A 21371-nucleotide genomic window follows, 5' to 3' on the forward strand; every position below is an offset into this window, starting at 1 on the left:
TGTTACGATACAGTAAGATAAGATACATTATGATAAGACATGTTACGATAAGGTAAGATATGTTACGATACGATAAGATACGTTATGATATGATAAGATGAGCTACGTTACGATAAGATACAACAAGATAAGACATGATACGTTACGATATGTTAAGCTACATTACGATAAGATACAATAAGGTAAGATATGATACGTTATGATAAGATAAGATATGTTACAATACGATAAGATAAGCTACGATACGTTATGATACGATACGTTATGATATGATAAGATAAGCTATGTTACGATAAGATACGATACATTACGATATGATAAGATAAGCTACGTTACGATAAGATACGATACATTACGATAAGATAAGATACGTTACGATAAGATACGATAAAATACGTAACAATATGATACGAAAAGATACGTTACGATACGATGGGATGTAATATGATACAGTACGATAAGAGGTGATATGATACGATACGATGCAATAAGATGTGATACGATGCGATTTGGTACGATACATGGCGATACGATACAATAAGATGTGATATGATACAGTATAAGATACGTTGCGATACAATAAGATGTGATGTGATACGATATGATAAAGTGATATGGTACGATGTGATACAATACATTACAATATGTTATGATATGTATGCAATAGGTTAATTTGTTATTGGTCCCATGACGGAAAATCTGCAGTTTTACAGCAGCATAATGATACTAAGACATATAAAAAGAATATACAAAAATATTTAAAAAAAAAAATATATATATATATAAATGAGGACTCATTAGAAACAGTAATTATACAAAAGTACAGAAAATATATGAAAAAGTTCAAAGTAGGAAGTATTATAATTGTATCAAGAATAATGTTATGTTCTCTCAGAGTTTTATTAATTTAATTTAATTTATTTATTCATTAATCAGGACAATGGAGTGGAACAGAGTGGATGATCGTATCTTATAATAGAATAGAAAACAAAAGAATAGAACTTTATTTTGATTTAATTTATTTGTTTGTTTTATTTATTATACTACAGTGAAAAACTATTTATCAGCATCTTCCTCAGCAGTCACCGTAAAAATGATACTAGAAATAAATCCAATAAAAGACCTAGTTCAATAAAATGCGCTTCATATTCAGTAAATAAACAGTAATAAAACCTGTTTAATCTTAGGTCAGTAAACTGTGGCTGATAAACACATCTTCCATCGGTATCCTGTTCTTCTCCTGTCGTAGAGTTTCCAACCAACTCCCTGGAGATGAACGCTGTCGCCAACATCTTCGACATGAACAGCGACGGATTCATCGACTACTATGAGTTTGTGAGCGCGCTCCATCCGAGCCGAGACCCCTACAGGAAGACCCTGGACGCAGATCAGATCAACGAGGAGGTAAAGACGTGTTCAGGGCGAAACATCATCTGTATTTAAGTGACGTTCGACCATTTGACTGTGGACGCTGTGTTCTCCAGGTGAGTCGACAGGTGTCCCAGTGTAACTGTCCAAAGAGGTTCCAGGTGGAGCAGATCAGCGCCAACAGATACAGGGTGACCTTCTACTGCCAGATATTTAGATATGGACAAAAGGCTGTGGACACATTGGATTCAAGTGTTTCTTTTCTAACAGGGGGGTGGGATCCAAAACAATAATGACTAATGTCAGAATATAGTTTCATATTATGGGATAAATATCAGTGCATTGGTTAGTTTGGGTTAAATTATCACCTTTGTTTCCAAATTATTCAGAGTGGGTTTGAAATGAATTTAGATCAATACTGATTTAGTTTTTGGGTTTTTTTTTATCCATGACTATTATTTTAAATGTTCTTCTTCTAAATTTCTAAAACATTTTAATGCTCTGACTGGAAATAATAATTTTCTTCCACAACTAACCATCTGCCTTCTTTTTTTGTGTGTATTTTGTTTGTGTTTTGATGCTCTTTTCTCTATTTTTGTTCATTTTGAGGCTTTTGTATTCTTTTTTGTGCCTGTGGTGTTCATTTTTAGTCATTTTGTTGCTTAATTTGTTCATTTCTCTGATATATATATATTTTTTTTTTTTTTGCTCACCGTTTATTTTGTCATGTATTCTGTTCATTTTGTTGCATTTGTTCATTTTTGGGTGTATTTTGATGCTTGTGTTGTTTATTTTTATAATTTTTTTTTTCACTGAGGAAAAGAAGTCTAACGTTAAACTTTGAGGAATTATTGATGTTTTTAAACTATATGGACATAAATATTTGGACACATCATGTCTACAGCTGTCAGATGTCCTGTTCATAAGGATTTAAGAGAAAAGCATCAATATTTCCTTTAAGTTTAATGGTAGATTTTTCTTCCTCAGTGAGATGTGAAGAAAGTAGATGGTTAGTTGTGGTAGAAAATTATTATTTACAGTCAGAGCCTGAAAAATATTTAACATCTAAAATCATAGTTATAGATAAAAAAAGAAATAAAATGAAATAAATCAGTGATGAGAGAAATTTGAGCTGATCTGAGATAAAAACATCAATATTTCCTTAAAGTTTAATGGGAGATTTTTCTTCCTGAGATGTGAAGAAAGTAGATGGTTACTAAAAAAATCAGTAAAATGAACAAAATAAGTAACAAAATTAATTTTTAAAAAATGGAGAAAAGAGCATCATAATGAACAAAATACACACAAAAAAATAGAGTAGATGGTTAGTTGTGGTAGAAAATTATTATTTACAGTCAGAGCAAGAAAAATATTTTAGAAATTTAGAGGAAGAACATTAAAAATCATAGTCATGGATTAAAAAAAATAAAATCAATGTTGAGAGAAATGAAGTCAAAACCATCTCCAAGTCATTTTGAAAACAAAGAAAACTATTTTTAAAAAATAGATTTTATATATTATAGATTTTTTTTAAAGATAACAATTTAAACCAAACTAACTAATGCAATGATATTTATCCCGTAAAATAAAACTATATTCTGACATTAGTCATTATTGTTTTGGATCCCAGATTCCTGTTAGAAAAGAAACACCTGAACTCACCATGTCCACATACTTTTGTCCACATCCTTTTGTCCATATACTTGTATTTCTGTATATTTTAGTGGTAGTGGTGTAAATCCTCTGACTCTGTGCCATGTTCGTGCAGTTTGGAGATTCCCAGCAGCTCCGGATGGTTCGAATCCTTCGCAGTACGTTGATGGTCAGAGTTGGAGGAGGCTGGACGGCTCTAGACGAGTTTCTGGTGAAGAACGATCCCTGCAGAGGTCAGTACGACACCACTGACCCCAGAAAAGTAGAGTTTAAGGAGCCATATGAGCAGGTTAAGGTGAGGGTTCAGAGGTTTATTCAACATGTGGGTCCTGGTGTGGTTTAAAGAGCACAAACTCACCACTCAGATCCATTATTTAAACTGTAAATGTAGTTTCTTTATTGAAAACCAAGGAACAGGAGTCACAAATGACTTAAATACTATATACACTTTATACAGAACATCATATGTTCTGTGTATCTATTATGTTTCACTGCATTTTCTCTGATAAATGAATAAATAAATACAATTAAATGAATAAAACTCTCAGGGAAGATAACTGATTATTACTAAGTTCTTGATACAACCGTAATATTACATACTTGGCTCTTTTATATATATTTTCTGTACTTAATATAACTACTGTTATATAAAGTCCTACTTACTATATATTATTTATATTTTTTTATATGTTTTTGTATCCTTATGCTGCTGTAACACTGCAAATTTTCCTGTCATGGGACTAATAAAGGATTAACTTATCTTAACTTAACTCATCTTATTTTAACTTATCTTATTTTAACTTCTCTTATTTAACTTATCTTCTCTTTACTTATTTTAGCTTATCTTTTTTTAACTTATCTTAACTTATCTTCTCTTATTTTACCTTATCTTATCTTCTCTTAATTTAACTTACCTTATTTTAACTTACCTTATCTTCTCTTGTCTTATTTTAACTTGTCCTTTCTTCTCTTAACTTCTTTTCTCTTAACTTATCTCATCTTCTCTGTTCTTATTTTAACTTATCTTCTCTTAACTTGTCTTATCTTCTCTTAACTTCTCTTATCATAATTGATCGTATTTTAACTTACCTTACCTTAACTTTTCTTATCTTATTTGGATTTATCTTAACTTATCTTCTCTAATTTTAACTTATCTTCTCTTAACGCATCTTATCTTCTCTTAACTTTAACTAATTTAACTTAACTTAATTTAACTTATCTTAACTTATCTTATTTTACCTTCTCTTATCTTATATTAACTTAACTTCTCTTAACTTTAACTCTTAACTGTTTCTCCACATCTCCATCTCCCTCCAGCCTGTTTCTAATTGTTAAATATGTTCTGTTTTCTGTTTCCGTGTTCCATTCCTCCTGTAAGTAACACTTTTTTACTTCATCTCGGTAAATCTTCCTGCTGTTTCCCCAACAGTAAAAGGTCGGACCAACCTGAAGATCAAGGAGAAGTACTTATCTCCATCAGGAAGTTCATCTAAGGGTTTGACGGTGAGCAGGTCCAACTCCAGTCTGAGCCTGTACAGCAGCGCCTCAGCCCCCACCAGCCCCATGACCCGCAAGGCAAGTCCCGCCTCCAGCCGCAGCATCCACACACTAACGTCTGCACATACAGTTACGTCACATTAAATTAGACCCATCTTTATCTACAGCAGGTTCCACTTGTCTTCTATTATCTACAGTATCACTCACTAACATCAGCCCACCGTTTACATTTATTATATCAATTTTATCAGTGAACACTTTATGTTTGGATGGATGTCTCCTCCGAACGTCACACTTTTACAGTTTTCTCTGTATATTTAAGGATAACTTTTGAACTCAGGGACTGTTTTTTCAAAACTCTAAACATTAACCACAAAATGTCACATCAAACTGTCAACACAGTCCCTGTAAAGACAAACGATTCTGGAAAATACCTCCAAGCTCCATGAAAAATCTGTGTTTTTGGTTAAAACATGATTAGATTAAAATTAGATTAGATCAGATTAAATTAGATGACATTAAATTAGATTAGATCAGATTAAATTAGATTAAATTAGATTAGATCAGATTAAATTAGGTTAGATTAGATTAAATTAAATTAGATTAGATCAGATTAAATAAAATTCCAGTAATGAGATTAAATGAAATGAGTTTGGAATAAATTAGATTGGATTAGAACAGATTATATTACATTAGATTACTTTAGATCAGATTAGATTAAATTAAATTAAATTAAATTAGATCAGACCTGATTGCATTAAATTAGATCCAATCAGATTAAATTAAATTCCATGAATGAGATTAAATGAAATGAGTTTGGAATAAATTAGGTTAGATTAGCTCAGATCAGATTACATTATATTACTTCAGATCAGATCGTATTAAATTAGATCAGATCAGATTAGATTAAATTAGATCAGATTAAATTAAATTAGATTAGATGAGATGAGATTAAATTAGGTCAGATCAGATTAGGTTAGATTAAATTAGATCAGATTAAATTAAATTGGATTAGATTAAATTAGATCATATTCGATTAAATTAAATTAGATCGGATTATATTAAATTATATCAGATTAAATTAAACTAGATCAGATCAGATTAAATTAAATTGGATGAAATAAGATTAAATTAAATGAGTTTTGAATAAATTAGTTTACATTAGATAGAACTTTATTCATCCCTTGGGCAGAGCTGGGCAGAATTAGCTAACTATAACAATAATCATCATCAAAATGCCTGTGCTGTTTTTTCCTTCTTTACTGGACCACACACATTTCTTTCTCATGGACTCCAGTTGTTAAATTTGCTGCTGTGGGTTCAGTTCTGTCATATTTGACTCATTTTTGTGACATACTGTATCTACCTGGTCTGATTTGACCTGGTCTGGTTCATCTGTCCTGCTGCAGGCGTTACTCAGACGGAGTTACTCAGGTGATCGCTGCCTCCGCCCCAGAAGCTCCATCGCTGCTTTGGGTTCGGATCTCCAGTTCGTCACAACAGGAGACGACAACTCCCCATCGCCATCAGGTCTGAAACCACCGCCATGATGATGCACGACAATGAACGAACATGAGTAGAATCTGCAGGTTAACCCTTAGTGGTCTGACTCTATTGTGGCCGTTGTTCAGTACTTTGGATTCTGCCTTTATATACTATATATAGAAATGTTTACTATACCCATGTTTGGTATCTTTTTTTCAGCACAACTTCATCTATCTCATCTGTCTATTATTTTTTCACTTTAACCTACTATATCAACACAAAAGGACAAAAAAAACACACAAAAAATATAAAATCCGATTTGAAAAATGTATAGAATTTATTGCATAAATAACACAAAGATGCTTAACGAACTTTTTCAAAGACTTTAAAAATGAATATTGGTTCCAAATATTAGGTATATAAATTTCAAATTGTAATAAATTAAAACTAAACTCAAATATTTGATATAAAAGCAGATCTTTACATAAGTGTTTTCTCCTGTTTTCTCCCCCCTCTCCCCCACCCCCTCACACCCCCGTCCTCTTGGTTTCGGCATCTGGTTCAGGTGGGGGTCATTCTCACCCTTACCTGTAGTAATAATAATAAAAATAATAATAATAATAATAATAATAATAATAATTAGGGGTGTGTATCTGCAAGAATCTGGCAGTACGATACAAATCACAATACTAGGATCACGATACGATATATCACGATATATCATGATACTGTTAAAAGGCAATTTTTTTTTTTTTTAAAGATTATTTCCTGGAAGAATTGAATTACACCAGAAATATGTACAAATACTAAACATATTTTTATGTCAGAACAGGATCTAATGCTCTATCACAACATTTTTCTAATTCTTCTAGTTTCCAAAGAAACTACCATCTGCCTCTCAGAGTACAAAGTGCTTTTAGGATGCTTCAGATAGCCATTACTTAATAAAAGAGTGTTGAATAATAATAAAGAAGATTGAAACAATAAAGAAAAACAAAAATAAACCTCCGCCATGTCTGCATTTGAATAAATATGTAAAAATATCAATACAGTACTTTTTACTATCAATACAGTATTGTGAAATGAAATATCACGATATATTGCAGAACTGATATTTTCTAACACCCCTAAAAATAATAATAATAATAATAATAATAATAATAATAATAATAATAATAATAATAATAATAACAATAAATTACATTTATAAAGCACTTTTCATTCAGCTGAATCTCAAAGTGCTACAGAGAGAAGACAGAAAACTGTATCAGGAATAAAAGACTAGGTGAATAAAACAGAGCTAATGCATTCTGTGGATTAGAATCCGCAGATTCAGTCAATTTTTTCCAGTTTGAAAAAGGACGAAAAATGACGAAGATATCCTCCTGAGACCCAGGCATGCATTTTTGTCCTCTGTAGTGGACAAGAGTTTCACAGCTTTACTTTAAGATAAAAAAAATAACATAATGTCCACTGAAAAGGACATTATATTAAAAAAAAAATATAAATATAAATATATATATATATATATATATATATATATATATATATATATATATATGAAAAAACTGTTGCATCATGCCGTTTCCAATTAAGGCAATTATTTAATGTAAAATGGTGAAAATGTTTACTTACTGGGTGTCAGTAGGTTATAGTAAGAAATCTAACAACCCCCCCTCCACCTCATTTTCATAGTTTTACTCATGTTTGTTTGCTCTGGTTTCAAATGGTCATATCTCTGGTTGTATTTGCTCCATCAAGGCAAGGCAAGTTTATTTGTATAGCACATTTCAGCAACAAGGCAATTCAAGGTGCTTCACACATGACATTGAAATACAACAACAGGGAAAAAGAAACATATTCAAAACATTATGAAAGAAACATGTAAAAGGTGATTAAAAACAGCAAGAAAACAACACATAAAACCCAAAAATATAAAAACACACATATTAAAGTAAGAGTTGCAGTGCAGAGTTTCGAAGGAGAATATAAAATTTAAAAAGTCAAAAGCCTTTTAGTCAAATGCAGCAGTGAACAGGTGAGTCTTTAACCTTGACTTAAAAGAGCTCAGACTCTCATCAGACCTGATATTTTCTGGTAGTTTGTTCCAGATATACGGAGCATAGAAACCGAACGCTGATTCTCCATGTTTAGTTCTGATCAACATCAAATAAAAAGTGGGAGAGTGTTTCAAGTCCACACTTTCAAATGCAATTGTCCCCGGTGGTCTATATGACCGACTTCCGACGCTACGATGTGTTGAAAATGTCATGTGATTGAGTCACAGGGCCGTGATGTTGGACCCCTAAGGGTTAAAGGGTTTTTAAACCAGTGGTTCCCAACCCTTTTTGGCTTGTGACCCCATTTTAACATCACTAATTTCTGGTGACCCCAGACATTCAAAACGGAGACTTTTTTTTAAATTTTTGCTAAAATTTATTTGTTTTTGATCATGTAATAGTTTGCTATATATGTTGCAAATAAACGTTAATTTTAGAGGACATTTAGTCTATATAATGCATATAATTGTGGACGGAGGCAGTAAAGCCAGGTGTAGATTACTGTACAAAGGGAGAATTTTGTACAGTCAGTCCAAAGGCTGTAAATTAATACTGAACAAACAATAACTCAAACTATGAATTATGAAAGAGTTGCAGCATCTGAAACCGGCCACAATGAACATTTGAAAGAAGCAGTACCACAGTGTTTCAGTTTCAGAGTTTGTCATGTCTTTACCTCCGCCAGGAGGTATTATGATCACTTTGCTTTGTGTGTGTTTGTTTGTTAGCAACTTTACCAAACATCTTTACCAAATTGTACCCACAGATAGGCCTCGACCCTTGGACCAACCCATTAAATTTTGGGCCAAGTAGGCCAAAGTTCAAGGTCAGAGCAAGGTCACAAAATCTACAATTTTCCTATCTCTCATCATTGAGCAATTTTCGAAAATTCATAAAAAATTAAAAACGACTCCAGTTAGCCTCCAATTTGATCCACCCGTAGCTTATAACAATATCTTGTATCTGGCACAAAATTGTCCACATCCACTGTGGAATGTGGACTCTGTGGACATTTCAATTTAACATTGCAAGTCCCATTTACGACACATTTTTCGTTATAACTCAACAAATATTGATTGGAATTTAATATAAGTTGACATACACATGACTGGTACCAAGCTTCAACTTTTTCTGCTGTATGGAACAACCTTGAAACTGTTTAATTTAAAAAGAAATAGTCGATCCACACACGCACACTGTTCAGGTGCTTGGCGGAGGTTTGTGTTCTCTGAACATTTGTTTATGTATTGTGATTGTCTCTCTCAACTCACCATATATTTTTCATTAGTAAGTTCTTATTTTATTTTTTTCAATTACTAGAAATTTCAGGCTACCCCATTTGAATTCCAGGTGACCCCACGTGGGGTCCCAACCCCAAGGTTGAAAAACACTGGCTTAAACCGTGTTTCTGTTTCTGTCGTGTAGATGAAGCTGAACGCTTGCCCACATGACGACCTCCGCCCTGGACGCCACGTACGCTGCCGTCCTGAACCCAAACACAGCCTGGAGGGCCCTGAAGCAGAGATAAGAGCCGACGTGAACAGATAGAACGGCTGAAAGCGAGGCATGGGCTGCATCTGAACGGCAGGCGGCGGACTGGCCTGACCTCCAGCCGAGGCCACGGGACCAGACGCCCAAGGACGTTTAGCTTTGACAAACTGTGTGAATGTGATTCTTCTGTAAGGAGGTCAGTTCAGATGCAAGACAAACACGTTTTTATCTCCTGTTCCGTGTCATACGGCTGTAGGTGTAGGAGCTAAGACGCTGCATGGTTTCCTTTTGCATGATCCCAAGATTTTAACCCTGAACAGATTTTTTATTCCACTGTGGTTGTAATGATGAGAGTGGTGAGACTGAGACCGACTGCCATTAACCCATAAAGACCCAAACATCCACCACCGACCAGAACCATCTACTGGTACTGATCTAATCTGTTTAATACCTGCTGATCCACTAATCCTATCAATCCATGTAAATAATTGGTGTAAAATACAGTTCTTCATCTTTTCATGGTCATCAGATATGACCCATTCGGACATTCAGAGGCTCCATAGTTACCGTGGAAACACCGTCATCTTCTACAAGATTGATTCACCAGTAAAACCCATAGACAGTGGAGGAAATGAACAAAAATGAAGAAAAAAAAATCCACAAAATAATAAGTAAGGGGAAAAAATAAGATAGAAATGTGCTAAAATAAAGTAAAAAAGAATAAAATAAGCCACAAAATAAACAAAAACTGCCAAAGTAATGAATAGAAGGAACAAAAAAGGAACAAAATTGGAAAAATAATAATAATAATGAAATAAGCAAGAAAATGTTGGGTTTATGTTCAATTAATGATACATTTTTCTTCAGTTTTCTTTGTTCTGACATAATAACAGTTGAATTTGAAGGCTTTGGGATGCCTCAGGGTTCTATCCTGGATCCTGTTTTCTTTGTATATGCTGCCCCTGCGTTCCATTTTTAGAAACTGTAACATCTAATTTCATTATTTTGTGGATAATGTGCAAATTTATGCCCCGTTAATGATAGACTTTGCTGAAAAAGTCACTTTTTCTTCAGTTTTCACTGTTCTGATATAACAGTTGAATTTGAAGGCTTTGGGGTGCCTCAGAGTTCAATTCTGGGTTCTGTTTTCTTTGGATATGCTGCCCCTGAGTTCCATTTTTAGAAAAAACATCCAATTTTATATTTTTGCAGGTGATGTGCTAATCTACTTGCCCCTTAAAGTCAATATTAAAGCCTCTGTGCAGATCCTATTGGACTATCTGCAGGGTGTCATCTGTCATCTTCTACAACATTGATTCACCAGTAAAACCGATGGAGTTGGATCAATGACAGTGGATGGGGATACTTGTTTTAGGCTTGGTTAAGGATATATTTAACTGAAAAAGTCACTTTTTCTTCAGTTTCCTCTATTTTTCATACAATAAACATCAACTTTTTAAATGAAATATATTTATGGATTTTTCTGGTGTGAAGGAAAATATACAATACTTGTTCAATTTAGAGCTGAAACGATTAATCCACTCAAAGTGATAAAAAAAAAAAAAAAAATCATTCAACCACAATTCTCCTGAATCAAAGCTTTGTTTCCTTCATTTCTCTGCTGTTAAACATTGGTTCCACTGTTGTGTTTCACACGGACACTTATTGTGATGCACAAAGAAGCTTCAATTCAGGAAAACTGCAATAGAATGTTTCCCTTCAATTAATTCGAGTCGATTAATCGAATCCTCAATTTTTGCATTCGCTTCAAGCACCTAATTGATTAACTGTTTCAGCTCTGGTTCAATTAAAGACAACGTTTTTCAATACAGGAAACAAACATCAAACTCCCAACAACCAAAACAAAACAAGATAAAAGAAAAGAAAAAAAAAAAAAAAAGGAAGGAAAACCCCCCAAAAAGAAAAGAACAACAAGGACCATTGATTTAATGCCTTTACAGCCCCACATGATACAATAAATGAAAGAATGAGCTGTCACAGGGTTTTTGAGTTGTGGAAGTAGGTCAGAAACAACAACTTTAATCTGAGCTTTTGTGAACGTCTGTATGATCAGTGAATTAAATACTGGAAAATACAGGATTTTTACTGGAAAAATATAAAATATGGAGGATTATTTTGTAATAAATGGTGTTAAATCGCTTAGAAAATGTCAAAAATCCTTTGGAACCACTGTAGCACTGGGTCTTTATGGGTTAAACACATCATCCAAACATATTCTCAGCACCATCGTGACGTTAATGTGATTAAAAACTGACTTTGAACACAGTCAGAACATGTGAGTTGTGTCCAACTGCCCAGAGCTTCCAAAAATCAACCAAACCAAAAGATTGCGTTCAGTTCCGTTCTTCATCTGTGTAGAGTTAGTATTATTTTTGAGTTGATTCCACAGAGGTGACATTGTTGGCAGGGCCACACAGGTTCGTCTTTACCTTTTTGACGCCATGTTATTGATTAATTATGTATTTGTATCTTTTGTCTGTACTGAAGTTTTAAACACTGGAGATTATTTTCTGATCAATGCACTGACATAAAACAGTGTGGATTATGTAGAGATTATTTTCTCAGGATCGGTTTGATGTATTTCTATGGAACATTACTGTGAAAATGTAGGTGTTTTATTTTCTTGATAACACTGGACTTCCTAGGAATGTTTTGTTTAGCACATTTTTTTAAAATAAAAAAAAACGCACTTTTCTGTATCCATCTGCTGTAGAGTAGGTTCTTCAGTTGCAGTAATTGAGTTTTCTGTTCATCTAATGCACTGGACTGGACTTGGAATATTTCATTCTGATGTTTCCACACAGTTTCACCAAAACCAACTGTTTTTCCTTCTCTTTCTGCCTGTAAAAGCCTCTGGTCTATGTGGAATTCTCACAGTTTTCCCATTTTTTTGTTTCTGGACTCATTTAAGTCATTCCTTCACGGTCTTCAGAGGTACGACAGGTTTCAGAAAAATAGACGAAGCAGCTGCAGTTTTTACCATCACTCTTCATTACTTCATCATCATTAGTCGCTTTTCCAACGGACATCTGTGCAGAACTTTACCGATATTTACTAAATGTCGAAAAAGCAAGTGCTTAATGTCGGTTCTTCCATTAAATCCCATTGGTTGAGGGAGGAGGAGAGGGCGGTTCTGTGTTTGTGGGCATTTATTTGTAATACAGCCCTAAAATAAAATGCTTTTTTCTTTTCTACACGACATATAAATTTTGAACAAACATCAATTTGTCAAAAGGAAAAAGCATCTGAACAAATAAATTAAAATAATGCAAAGATTTAGAGACACAAAGCAGAATAGAGAAATAACAATAATAAAAACTTAAAATACACAGATCGAAGAAAAATAAATAAATAAATACATCAGAGTAAGTTCAGTCCATTTATAGAATTTTTTATAAATTGCCAGTGTTAGTGCTTTTTTTGTTAAAGATAAATCCAGTGATTTATGAAATAAAATGCTTAAGAATTGTCTGTGTTTAGAAGTGAGATCGTGTACATGTGTGAATTCCATTGCAGTTTTGAGTGATTTACCAATTTTGTACACCCGAAAAACCACCTCTTGCCAACACAAAAACTTTTCATCAAAAGACAAGAGTTTGGGCGAAATTGTTGTTTTTACATTAGGTAAATTTTTGTGCGCAAGTTATATTCGCGCAAATTGATGGTCAATGGAAAAATGACTTTTTTTAATGAAAAGTTTTTGCGCTTGTAACAGGTGGTTTTTTGGACGTAGCAAAATTGGTATATTGCACAAAACTGTAATGGAAAGACCCTTTATTGGGTTTCCTGATGTGTCCACACAAACCGGACCACATTTCTTTTAAAACTTTTCTTCTTCACTTGCCGTAACATCCATCAACATCCGTTTTTTTTTTTTTTTGTTCATGTGACTCTAGTTGTGCAGAAAGGTCTTTCCATCAGAGTTTCGTGTGATTTACCAGTTTTGCTACGCCCAAAAAACCACCTCTTGCCAGCGCAAAAACTTTTCATGAAATAAACGAGAGATGTTTTTTCCATTAGGTAAATGTTTATGTGCACATTATATTCGCGCAAATTGAGGGTCAATAGAAAAGTGACGATTTTTTTTATGAAAAGTTTTTGCGCTTGCAAGAGGTAGTTTTTCGGACGTAGTTAAATTGGTATATCGCACAAAACTGTAATGGAAAGACCTTTTATTGGGTTTCCCGGTGTGTCCACACATACTGTGACATATTTGTTTTAAAACTCTTCTTCTTCTCTTGTTGTAATGTCCGTCAACATCCAATTTTTTTATTCACATGACTCTAGTTGCACAAAAAGGTCTTTCCATTACAGTTTTGCGTGATTTACCAATTTCGCCACACCTGAAAAACCACCTCTTGCCAGCGCAAAAACTTTTCATCAAAAAACGAGAGTTGTTTTTTCCATCAGGTAAATTTTTACGCGCAAGTTATATTCGCGCAATTTGAGGGTCAATGGAAAAGTGACTACTGAGTAAATACATTACCGAGGCTGTAAATGTTACTGTTTGTATTTGTCAGTTTATACAAGGTCGATATAAACACGAGAAAACGGCTGATCGACTTAAATGCATTTGGTCTATGCAGTTGTGCAAATGTTTTTTACATGTTTTTACAGTGTAAAGTACCGTTTCCTTTTGGGCTCAACGTGTCAGCGTTGGGAAAAGTTGACGATTTCCTGTTCTATAAAAAATGTAACGTCCAGATTTCACTACTGCTATGCACCCTGAAACTTTCTGTACCATAAATGTTTCTATTCCCAGCACTCGTTCTTTTAGGGAAACTGTAGAAGAATGTGACTAATATGTTACGTCCACTTAAAATAAAACCTTTTGTAATAAACCTGATTCTGTGTTTGCATCCGTGTGTGTGTTCAACTGCAAATCAATCCCAAAATGATCAAATGTGTTCACAACTGTAACACAATCAGGATAAAGGTCATTGTCTTGTGTTTTACGTGTTTCAGATTCATTTTAAGGTGAAGTTCTTTCAGTCAGAAACCGAAGCCCAGTTCCCCATTGTGTCCGTTTTCCCTCCCGTCGACGTCCAACAACGGATCTTTCAGACTCGCTGGGTTCATTCGTACTGAACTGAAAACACAGACGGATCTGTTCAAACAGGATCCAGCTGTTTGGACAAAGAAAAGCAGAGGATTGAGCTTCTACACAAACATTCTCCATGACTCTGGGCTGTCGGAGGCCTCGTAGAGACCTGAACTTCTGTTAAATAACAATGTCTTATGACTGGATTCAACGTATGTGAGTCAAAAATAATCTGTTATAAAAGAAAGTGGGGAAATAGGTCACGAAATCAACAGGTTTTCACTGAACTGGAGACAATGATTGAATGGGTTTTATAAGTTACGATAAAGTTAGGAAATGTGTGAGTAATGAATGAAGAAAAAGAATAAGAAAACAAAAATTAGAAAAAGAATAAATAAGTATATCCAGTCCAATCCAACTTTATTTGTAAAGCACTTTAAAACAACTGCAGTGAACCAAAGTGCTGCACAGAAGAGTAAATAAACCCAAATAAAAGAATAAAATACAGAATAGATTTAAAGACATAGAAACTGTACAAAAAAGAAAACAGTGCTTTGCAGAAGAAGAAATAAAACCTGAATAAAAAGTATAAACATAGGGAGTTAATAGAATAAATAACCGTACCATTTTTGGTCTGTGCTGTTCTTATCCATTAGTTTTACTGTAGTTTTATTCTTACCATTGTTGGTTTGTAGTTATTATAATGTAAGTTGACGGTTAACTGTTACCATGGTAACACCGCCAGGAAATGTACACTATCAGTCCAAAGTTTGGACTCGTGGGTTTTCTTTCTTTTCATGACTTGTAGTTTCTCACTGAAGGCATCAAAACTATGAATGAACACAGATGGAATTATGGAGTTAAAAAAAAGTGACCTAACTCAGAGCATGTTTTATATTTTAGATTCTACAAAATAGACACATTTTGCTTTTCATTCTTCTGTGATCAATCTCATGTCATTTAAATGAGAAGGTGAGTCCAAACTTTGGACTGGTGGTGGACATTGTTTCCATTTTTCACACACATTTTGGTTCTATAATGTAAATACTGTCGAATGAGTTGATTCTAATTCGGTATCGGCATATTTTGTTTATTGTTCTGTCCTGAAGTCTAAGGACAGGAGTGAGGATTTAAAACAGGGGTGTCAAATTCAAATTAGTTCTTCTGCCCGTTTGATCTCCATTGGGCCAGACCAGTAAACTAAAAGCATAATAACCTATAAATAATGACAACTCCAAACTATTTTCTTTGTTTTAGTGCTAAAAAAATAACATTGAATTATGAGAATATGCACTTTTACAAACTACCCAACCAAAAAAAGACAAGAATAACCTGAAAAAACTGAAATTTCTTTAGAAAATAAGTACAATTTTAACAAATTTTATGCCTCTTTGTATCATTTATACATCTACAAAGGCACAAAACATTTAGTAAAAGCCAGAATATTGTTAAAATTGCACTTAATTTTCTTAAGAAATTTCATTTTGTTCAGGTTATTCTCATCTTTTTTTTGATTACGTAGTTTGTAAAAGTAAATATTTTCATGATTTAATGTTTTTTTTTCTACTAAAACAAACAGAAATATTTGGCATAATATTTATAGGCATAATGTAATATTTGTGTTTTTCACATTAAACCAAGATGGATATTTGAAGTCATGGGTTATTTTCCTATTATTTTATTTGAGATCACGTTGGTCAGTATGTGGCCCCTGAACTAAAACCAGTTCAACATAACTGGTTGTTCATATCTTCAGTGTAATTTGTGTACTTTGAAACTTCATCTCGCGGGCTGAGTTTGGCCCATGGGCCGCATGTTTGACACCCCTGATTTAAAATGTTATTAATGTTATTACCTTCACCAAGGAGGTTATGTTTTCATCAGGGTTTGTTTGTCTGTTAGCAAGATAACTCAAAAAGTTATGGATGGATTTGGATGAAATTTTCAGGAAATGTTACTACATGCACAAGGAACAAATGATTACATTTTGGTGGTGATTTGGGGGGGCGGTGTCACAACCAAGGTTATTATCGTTAACGAAAACTAACGAAATGACGAAAACTAGAATTGTAAAAGCATTTTCGTTAACTGAAATAAATAAAGACTATAATTGAAAGAAAAAAAAAAAAGATAACTAACAAACTGTATTGTGCATTTACAAAACTAACTAAAACGGATAAAAACTGCAGATAAAATTCCCTTTGCTTTCGTCTTTGTCAATGTCGGACTGATATGAAATCGATTTATTTCAATGAAGCAATTTTAGCTAGTGACACCATATGACACTTCACGGTCCGTCACTCGTGGTTTCCAGTCGTCTTCTGGTCCCCACTCTACCTGGAAACATGGAGACTAAAGTTGGGAGAAAGCAGCAGAGTCCTGTCTGGGATTTATTTGAGTATGACGAAGAAGAAGAGAAAAGATATAAAGAAACTAAAACTAAACTAAAACTAAGCATTTAGAAAATAACAAAAACTAATAAAAACTAGCAAACCTGCTCTAAAAACAAATTAAAACTAACTGAATTAGAGGGAAAAAAAAAAAAGTCAAAACTAATAAACTAAACTATAATGAAAAATCCAAAACTATTAGAACCTTGGTCACAACAAGAAGGAGCAGAAACACCTGGTGTGTCCAATAATGAAAGACAGGAAGTAAAAGAGCTGCTTTAAGTTCAAGTATTAAAGGCCTTTGGTTTACAGCAAACAGTACAAACTTCTGCAAACTATCAGCAACATGATAAAACACAATAGAAAGTAAAACCAACGCTCAGAGGAGCAACTTATAAAAGAAGAACAGCAGGACACTGCACCAGCTAGCCAAATGCTAAACACGCAGCTACCAACAGTAACAGCAGCAGCAGCTGTTAGCTAACACTGGCACACATGGACACGTTTCTCAAACCAATGGAAAACCGCATCATAGCAAAACTGTCAGCCCAACGAGACACGACTGAACAATCCAAGACATAGAAGCATCAGCCAACGATACAAAGACCAGAGCGGCCTGTGTAGAACCCACCAGTTCAGCTCAGTCCAAAGGAAAGTTCTCAAGTTGAAAACGGATCAGGACGCAACAATATTTGTGTATTTGGTTTAACGGAGAAAACTGAGGGTCAGCGTCCAAGCTAGAGAGGCCTGTCCCTGTCCCCTATCCCCTGTCCCTTGTCCCTGTCCCCTGTCCCTTGTCCCTGTCCCCTGTCCCTGTCCCTGTCCCCTATCCCCTATCCCCTGTCCCCTGTCCCTTGTCCCCTGTCCCCTGTCCCCTGTCCCCTATCCCCTATCCCCTGTCCCCTGTCCCTGTGCCCTGTCCTTCTACAACTCCAAAACATACATCGTCCCCAACCACAGCCCTGAGATCTGCAGGAAAACAGTAGCGTATGTCACAGTGAAACCCCACCAGCGAAGATTCAGATCATCTACAAAACTATGAGGTAAGGAAGAATATTCATGTGCATAAGACAGATATGTGCGTATATTAGCATGTAGTTGTGCAAAAAATATAGAAGTGCAAAAAATAAAGTAGTGTAAAAAATAAATATAGTAGTGCAAAAAATATAGTAGTGCAAAAAAAAAAAAGTTGTCCAAAAAATATAGTAGTGCAAAAAATAAATATAGTTGTGCAAAAAATAAATATTTGTAAACTCTTGAATGAGTTCAATCATATGTATTTCATCGTCAGAATAGGAATGAAAAAGTTTTGACAATAAGAATTACAAGCAGGAAATGTATGTATGTATGTATGTATGTATGTATGTATGTATGTATGTATCTATCTATCTATCTATCTATCTATCTATCTATCTATCTATCTATCTATCTATCTATCTATCTATCTATCTATCTATCTATCTATCTATCTATCTATCTATCTATCTATCTATCTATCTATTTTTTTTTACAAGTATTGTCAATGTAAGGCCTCTTTTCTTTATCCAATACAATAAACAGAACATTTGCCTGAGTTTTATACACAGTTTCTTCACGTATTGGTGTGTATTCACATGCAGTATTCATGTTTATGTGAGTTTATTAAACCATGTGGTGACTTTAATGCAGACAGTGAATGTACCCTTAATAAAATGCTGTTTTTTAAGGGTTACATGTCAGAAAATATCTGAGAGTCTGAGTAAAGTGAGTAAAAACACTGGTTAAATTGAATTATGTTGAACAAAGACTGGAGAGGAAAGTGGAAACTGTGACTTAACATTGAACACAAGGGCCTCAAAGTTTCACCGTTAAAGTTTATTAATCACACAAGTGTCGTCCTTTTCTGTAAAACGCCTCCAGGTCTGTGTTTTATGATCGCAGGAACATGTTGTGACAGGCCGTTAAAGGTGCACAGGCTCAACAGGGGTCGTTCATTTCAGATGGAATTTCATCTGAACAAAAGCCAGACTGACCCCTGAGCCAACGCCCCCTCAGAGGTTAGAGGTTCACAGTCCACAGGCGGACCGGGAGTCACATGACCCACAGAACAGGACCACAAAGTCCACCGCTGGCTAGAGTACATGATCCCATAAAGTCACTATTTTCACTATTTTAAAGTCACTTAAAACAGCTCAAGATCATCCCTGAAGCATACATGAGTGATTTGTGAGATATTTCAGTGTGTAATATAATTTTTCAGGGGGTCATCAGCGCCCCCCGGTGGTTGAATATAAGGCTATAGTAATGGCTCCAAAAAATAAAATTTAATTCTTCGTTTTTATTTACTCTAAGACAGTTCTAGATAATCACTGAAGCATGATTTGTGATTTTTGAAGTATTTAACAGTGTTTTATATCATTTTTCAGGGTGTGGTCAACGACCCCCGGTGGTATAAGGCTATAGTATGTGCTCCGAAAAATAAAAGTTTGGTCATTATTTTTTATTCACACAAAAGCAATTCTGGATCATTCCTGAAGCATTAATCCATGGTTTGTGACGCATTTAAGGGTGTTTCATAACATTTTTCAGGGGGTCGTCAGCGTCCCCCCAGTGGATGAATATAAGACTATAGTATGTGCTCCGAAAAATTTAATTTTGATCACAATTTTTCATTCGCTCAAAAACAGTCCTAGATAGCATCTGAAGCATACATTATTGATTTGTGAGGTATTTAAGGGTGTTTCACAAAATATTTCAGGGAGTCGTCAGCGCCCCTCAGTGGCCGAACATAAGGCTATAGTATGTACCTGAAAAAATTTTATTTTGATAATTTTTTATTCACTCAAAAACAGTTCTAGATAACATCTGAAGCATACATTATTGATTTGTGAGGTATTTCAGGGTGTTTTATTCCATTTTTCAGGGTGTGGTCAGTGCCCCCCAGTGGATGAACATGAAGCTTTAGTACGTGCTCTGAAAATTAGATTTTGTTTCACTTAAAAATAGTTTGAGATATTCCCCGAAGCATCGATTTGTGATATAACAGTGTTTCATACGATTTTTTTAGGGGGTTTTGCAGTGCCCCCCGGTGGTCAAGTGTAAGGCTATAGTATGTGCTCCGAAACATAAAGGTTTGGTCATTATTTCTTATTCTCTCAAAATCATTTCTGGTTATTCCTGAAGCATTAATCCATGGTTTGTGACGTATTTAAGGGTGTTTCGTAACATTTTTCAGGGTGTGGTCAGCGCCCCCCAGTGGTTGAGTATAAGGTTACGTGCTCTGAAAAATGAAAAACAGATCACCTACTGTCTGTTTTGTACCCTGAACATTCCTCCTGTTTGTGTCCTCTGTTCTGCCTCCTTTTCCATCCCCCCTACCCCCCCCAGGCTGAGGTTCCCAGGCCGGACCCCAGACCGGACCCTGGCTCAGCCCTCGCCGGTCACATGTTGACCATCCACACTCGTAAAGTACAAAGCAGTCGTCACAATCAGACAGAATCTGAGGGCAGTGCCTCGTCTCCCCAGACCTCGGAGGAACCAGGAACCAAACACCAGTTCTGTTTGGTTCTGTCTTCACTGTGGAACGTCTGTGGAACGTCTGATCCTGCAGTTCAGGTCCCAGCGGCAGGTAGGAGGTCCACAAGGATTTACAGTTTATATTCAACATGTTTTACCTCTAATCTACTGTTATCCTAATAGAATAGAATAGAATAGAATAGAATAGAATAGACCTCACCATACCTTATAACATGTGCAATATCTGTCTAATGTTTACATTCTTCCATATTTTTTTCTTTCACACTATTTATCCTACAATATTTATTTCTCATGTCATTTGCACTACTCTCATACTATATATACTATATATATATATATATATATATATATTTTTTTTTTTTTTTTTTTTTTTTTTTTTTTTACAAACTTTCGTAGTTGCAATACTTCTATTTTGTATTTTGTATTTTTTCTAATGTAAATAAGTGTCCCTTCTTACTGTCATTTGTTGTGCCTTGTAATTTCTTGCACTAAACTGGAGAGCTCTAGTTTAATTTCGTTGTACTTGTACAATGACAAAGAGATTCTGATTCTGAGAATAGAATAGAATAGAATAGAATAGAATAGAATAGAATAGAATAGAATAGAATAGAATAGAATAGAATAGAATAGATGTTTATTGTCACAGCAACAATGGAAATTTGTTTGGCAGCAGAAACAGTCAAAAAAAGGACTGAATGAAAGATATCACACAAGATAAATATATATATATATATATATATACATACAGGGTGGGGAAGCAAAATGTACAATAGTTTGAGGCAGGGATTGAAAGACAGTGTATGACCAATTAATTTATTGAAAGTCATAAGAATTTATTTGCCACAAGAA

At 34.5% G+C, this 21371-nt stretch overlaps 1 protein-coding gene and 1 long non-coding RNA gene across 2 annotated transcripts in view; one reads left to right on the forward strand and one right to left on the reverse strand.

Annotated features, from left to right (window-relative positions):
* The window catches only part of macf1b (microtubule actin crosslinking factor 1b), a 48272-nt gene extending 38250 nt beyond the window's left edge, over window positions 1-10022 (forward strand). The window contains exons 35-40 of the mRNA XM_030158902.1: window positions 1250-1404; window positions 1485-1559; window positions 3137-3254; window positions 4451-4596; window positions 5928-6048; window positions 9489-10022. Coding sequence (XP_030014762.1) covers window positions 1250-1404; window positions 1485-1559; window positions 3137-3254; window positions 4451-4596; window positions 5928-6048; window positions 9489-9514 — 641 coding nt within the window. The 3' untranslated portion in view covers window positions 9515-10022. The remainder of the gene's footprint in view (window positions 1-1249; window positions 1405-1484; window positions 1560-3136; window positions 3255-4450; window positions 4597-5927; window positions 6049-9488) is intronic.
* Window positions 10023-14052: 4030 nt separating this feature from the next.
* LOC115436175 (uncharacterized) overlaps window positions 14053-21371 on the reverse strand; it is a 19445-nt gene continuing 12126 nt past the window's right edge. The window contains exon 3 of the long non-coding RNA XR_003937787.1: window positions 14053-14345. This is a non-coding gene — a long non-coding RNA (uncharacterized LOC115436175). The remainder of the gene's footprint in view (window positions 14346-21371) is intronic.

Source organism: Sphaeramia orbicularis, chromosome 16 (genome assembly GCF_902148855.1).
Source record: "Sphaeramia orbicularis chromosome 16, fSphaOr1.1, whole genome shotgun sequence".
NCBI lineage: Eukaryota > Metazoa > Chordata > Actinopteri > Kurtiformes > Apogonidae > Sphaeramia > Sphaeramia orbicularis.